Source organism: Montipora capricornis, chromosome 12 (genome assembly GCF_036669925.1).
Source record: "Montipora capricornis isolate CH-2021 chromosome 12, ASM3666992v2, whole genome shotgun sequence".
NCBI lineage: Eukaryota > Metazoa > Cnidaria > Anthozoa > Scleractinia > Acroporidae > Montipora > Montipora capricornis.
Window position 1 is genome coordinate 9352731 of NC_090894.1, and position 5000 is coordinate 9357730.

Consider the following 5000-nt stretch of genomic DNA (forward strand, 5'->3'; position numbering starts at 1 on the left):
TACTCTCTGTATTGTACTGTGATTCCGGATTCCGGATTCCTGGTTTTAGGGTAGCGCTATGCAATCAATTGAACTCAAACGGTGCGAATCCCCCTAATAATTAGCAATAATCTGTCATAGTGCAGCTACAAAACGATATGTAATATATCTTACGGCTCCAGTGGTTATACAGAAGAGTAAGACAATAAAAATACTGAACCGAACAGTCAGTTTAACAATAAGCTTGAATGGCAACTCCTCTGAAAGCGACAACATGAGATTTGGTTTCTCCCTCGCTGCTCCGAAGTAAACAGTATTTTGTCTTCCATCTTTAAGTGAACCAGCGATAATATTGAATTACGATGATATCGATGACGGAAGATGAAAGTAGCAAGAAAAATAATTTTAGTCAGCCAATGAATTGGCCTAGTTTCTTTGAACTTTTAAAGTCACGAAGTCTGGACTAAATGTTTCTTACTGAGTTAGTGATGACCGTGTTCCTTCGGTGGAAGATTTGCAGTCTTTTACTGGTTCTAATCCAATAGCCTGTTTTTCCATTTCCTCGTGAAATGCACTCTTCATAAGCATTTGCCAAGCCTTGAATCAGAACATTTAAGTGACAAGATTAACAATTCAGATATCCGAGAAAAGTGTGAATCATGGAGCTAAACATTTGTCCGCACATGTCGTGTGTGAATCTGCCTAAAAGAACTCGGGCAGCTAAGAACTAATCTTAAAAGGGTACTCTGACGAAAATCGCATCTTTCCTATCTAAGCCATTTTGAAACATAAACAAGTAGTCTGCATGAGAAGAAAATTGCTTTTTACTTTTTTCAAAATAGCCAAGTGATGACGTCATATACTCAACCGCAGTTTGTTCAAATATGATGAAAAGAGATATCTCAGCCACTTTGTATCAGAAATTTTTGATTTTTTGCAGTAAGATTCTACTAAATGTTCTCCACAATATGAGCTTAACAGTTCTGTTACCATGGCATCATACTGGGTTCCAGACCTCCCCCATATTAAAAGCTTTCCTGGCCACCTTTGGCATTCCATTTTGATATTTGCTCACAGCACTTCTTTTGCATGATCCAGCAAGCATATAAATATGTTAGCTCGAGTTTGTGGCCTTGTTTAACATTTTCAAGCTGAAAATCACTAACATATTGAAATCAAGTGGGTGGGGACTGGAAAAGAGTGAGTTGCCATGGGAACAGAATTTTATATAGCCATAGGTGTGTTTCCTGTAGAACTATTAGACTACCAAGTTTAAATGGTCTGCGATGCAAATTGGCCAAGGTAGTTCTATTTATATACTCAATATAATATTGGGTTGAGTGTATGACATCATCAGTCATCTCATTTGCATATTTTACCCATTTTTCAAACTTAAATATCTCCGGAACCAATGCAGATATTTGCAAACGGTAAATTGCGTTTTTGATCTTTTATGGAATTCTATGTGATACACTCAAAAGATCAAGGGGTAAAAATTTGATCATAGTACCACTTTAACAAGACGCCCTATACGCGTTCATTTGGAACACCTTTTGGAATAAAAATACACACATTATGATTTCATAAGATGTAAACTGCCAGGGCGGAGCAAGAATGTATCTGATGACAAAGTTGATCTTCTGTCTTAAACGAATCCTGTTGTAGTTAGGCCTGTTGTAAACGTCGCATTTTACATGCGCCGAATCTAATGCAAAAGAATGCAAAACATTTGTGGCACAGCGTTGCGAATCGTTTTTACTGAGCTCTAACTCTTCAATTTAAAGCCAATTTGCAAAAGAAGCGTGTGCATTTTTATGAACAATTGAGCATCCGATTGGTGATCGAATAAGACCCTTGACAGTACTTTCCTACCAACCAAGTTTTGAAGACGTCTTAAAACCGGACTGCTTGAGTTCCGACTACAAGAATATTAAAAACTATCCGCCAGCCACAAAAACGTCACAGTCAATACCATACCTTACTACCACTGTCGTCTGCTTGAGTTTTGGATTTCTTTAGCACGGGTAAACAAGGTGAATCACTCTGGAGAAACAAAATCAATGAAAGAAAAGTTGGGAATTTTTGACTTGAATTTGGTTGGCGCAGTAGCGAGTGTTTCGAAACAAAAGAGAAATTAACTGTTGCATTGACAGAACTTGACATGGGTTCGTCAGTGGCAGTCGAAGACAACATGTCGCACAGTCTGCTACGCGACACCACACATACAACACCTTGCATCCTTGTTCTGTCACGTTATTCTTGTCTTGTATGCATTCACCGTTAGAGACTCGCCTTTAGCTATCAATTGAGAAAAATTCCTTTCTTCCTTCCTTCCTTCCTTCATTCCTTCCTTCCTTCCTCCCTCCCTCCCTCCCTCCCTTCCTTCCTTCCTTCCTTCCTTCCTTCCTTCCCAACTTTCTGATTTTCTCTCCATCTCCATAGTTTATACATACCCTGAGAACCTCGAATTCACTTCAGTCACCCACACGCGCCCTTGTTAATTTCATGAATCTGTTAGAACTCACTTCTCTGGATATAATCATTCAAGCCGGATAAGGGATTCCCTAAACAGTAATACCTCTGTTGTGTCCTCGACATGCAATCCTAACAAGTCAAGGATACGATGGACAAACAACATCCATTCGCCCTCGTTTTCTTTGGACTGTGGTCCTTGTGCGAATGTGTACAGCAACAAATAGATATTCACTACCAATGGGGCTGGAAGAATACATTTCAAGGCTTCCAGACAAGCTGTAACTAAAGACAGAAGACAACATGGAGTTTTAGTCCACCGGCATATTAACAGTCAAGTTTGAGCTCTCTTGTTGATACAAGAGTGTACTTGAAGTCTCTACGCGAGCGTAACGTTGATTTGAGGAAAGAAAGGAAAGGAGCACTAATTGGGGACACAGTAAACTGAAATTAACCGGAGTACCCGGAGAAAACCTCTCGGTGCAGAGTAGAGACCAACAAACTCAACCCACATATATGACGCCGGATCTGGGAATCGAACCCGAGCCACAGTGGTGGGAGGTGAGTGCTTTCATCACTGCGCCATCCCAGTCCGACTACGTTTCGAGAACCAGAAAGGGACTAAATTACTTGTGTCCAACTCCAAAAGATGCCCTGTGATTGGCGATGGATTTCAGTCTAAGGGTGCGTGCGATTGACCGTATTCCGGAATAGGAATACATGGAAGAGAAGTTGGAAATCCTTCGTTTTTGCGGGGATTCACATTAATGTTGTCAAACATCTGCTAAAATGCTATTTTAAACATAGCTTTATTTTTCTTGTTGCTGCAAAACACCATACATAGTGTTTTAAATCATCACTCCACGTATTCTTATTCCGGAATAGGGTCAATCAAACGCACCCTAAGTCAAAAGTGACACTTTGAGAAGATGACAGTCGTATTCCTTATTTCCACATAAAATCCTGAATTTACTTAACCCAATAACCTTCGGAAACTTAGGTCTTCCGTCAATGCACCAAGCCCTAAACTTTTCACATTTGCACTAAACGTCTAAAGTGAATCGGCCAAAATTCTTTGATTTTGTTGAATTCTCGATTTTCTGTGGTCTTCTGAAAAGCAAAAATCAAGAAAAACGCCGCTAGTTTGTTTAGATACCGAGCGAGCGAATGCTCGGAAACACAATAACCCACCTGCTAAATTCTGAGAGATCAATGGCAATGTAATTCTGTAAATGGAGCCATCTGTTAAAACCTAGCAAAGACAAATTTCATTACGACGATTTAGTGATATAGACGAAAGGTATTCTGGCAGAAAAGATAATAGCAAAAGGCAAAATTGCACAAGAGCCGCTGGGACTCGCAGGGCCAGAGAGTTTTGAGTTATAACTGATTGATGTGTGCGTTCAACAGGGAGAGGAATCTCATCACGGTAGAGGTTTTACTCACACAGGTAAAGGTACATTTTATTTAACGTCGGAAGTTCCTTTATCCCCCAGAGGGTATTTTTCCCAGGAACCCGAAGGTGCGCTCATTTTACCCCCCTCTTTCCATCAGTGCTCCGTTTTAAGGGTATTTAAAGCCAGTTGAAGCTACACAGAATGGAAAAGAAGTCGAACAAAGGCTGTGAGGTCCCTTGGGATCGAACTCAGGACCTCTCGCACGCAACGTCGTGCACTAACCAACTGTGTTAATCCTTATTCCTCACAAAGTAACAAAGACAGAGGTAAAAAGAAAAACGAATTGAAAGCGACGAGATAAGGTACCTCTGCTAGCAGAGAGTAGCTGATATTCTCCTCAAACCCCCATTGTTTCTGCTACTAAGTCTTCAACGTATTTCGAAGCCAGTGACTTTTGGAGTAAAGATATAGTACGCCAGTACAAAGCATTTCAATAGGCACGCACAAAGAGCACATAAAAAAAGAACCCTACCAGATTACAGGATGATGATATTGCATCTCGCAAAGAGGTGATTTTCAATTCTTGTACCGACTTGCTAAGCGGAATTTTCACCTCCGTGTCAGCAACTGAGAAAAAACACACAAGTTGGTGGAGCATTGTTTGGGTCACAGGTTAGATACTGCTTAGTTGTATTGAGTTCAAAGTATGATTCTGCACAGCCTTTACGGTCAAAGGGTTACCTTCCATGTCCATGCTCAAGTCACGTTGTTCTGGATTAATAGACGAAAACTGCAAAATCTTTGGGAAACAATGAGGTAAAAATTAGTGACTGAAAAACGACAAAACCTGTATTGGCTCAAGTCAAACGAAGATCCTTTTCACAAGGTTTTTTCGCTACCATTTTCCAGGAAAATTCAAGTCAAGGAAGCTATGTACGAATATGACATGAAAGACCCGCTAGCTACAGAATCGCTTTAAGTACGTTTCTTAGGAAGACCTGGCAAAGTTGCCTTCCTTTACAACCAACTTGTCACTTGTGTTGACTTAAACAATATATTTGGAATATATTTGTAAGCACTGCTCGCCTCGACTAGCTTTTGCATAACTTTGTGATATTTTGTACAAAATACATGATTAAAACTGAAACTGAA

General features: G+C 40.1%; 1 protein-coding gene across 1 annotated transcript in view; it reads right to left on the reverse strand.

Moving 5' to 3' along the window:
* Nucleotides 1–5000, reverse strand: part of LOC138025422 (anaphase-promoting complex subunit 1-like) — a 58260-nt gene that overhangs the window by 33267 nt on the left and 19993 nt on the right. Inside the window, exons 14-19 of the mRNA XM_068872639.1 lie at nt 4590–4647; nt 4381–4475; nt 3643–3703; nt 2558–2736; nt 1957–2022; nt 458–576 (exon numbers count right to left, since the gene is read on the reverse strand). Coding sequence (XP_068728740.1) covers nt 458–576; nt 1957–2022; nt 2558–2736; nt 3643–3703; nt 4381–4475; nt 4590–4647 — 578 coding nt within the window. The remainder of the gene's footprint in view (nt 1–457; nt 577–1956; nt 2023–2557; nt 2737–3642; nt 3704–4380; nt 4476–4589; nt 4648–5000) is intronic.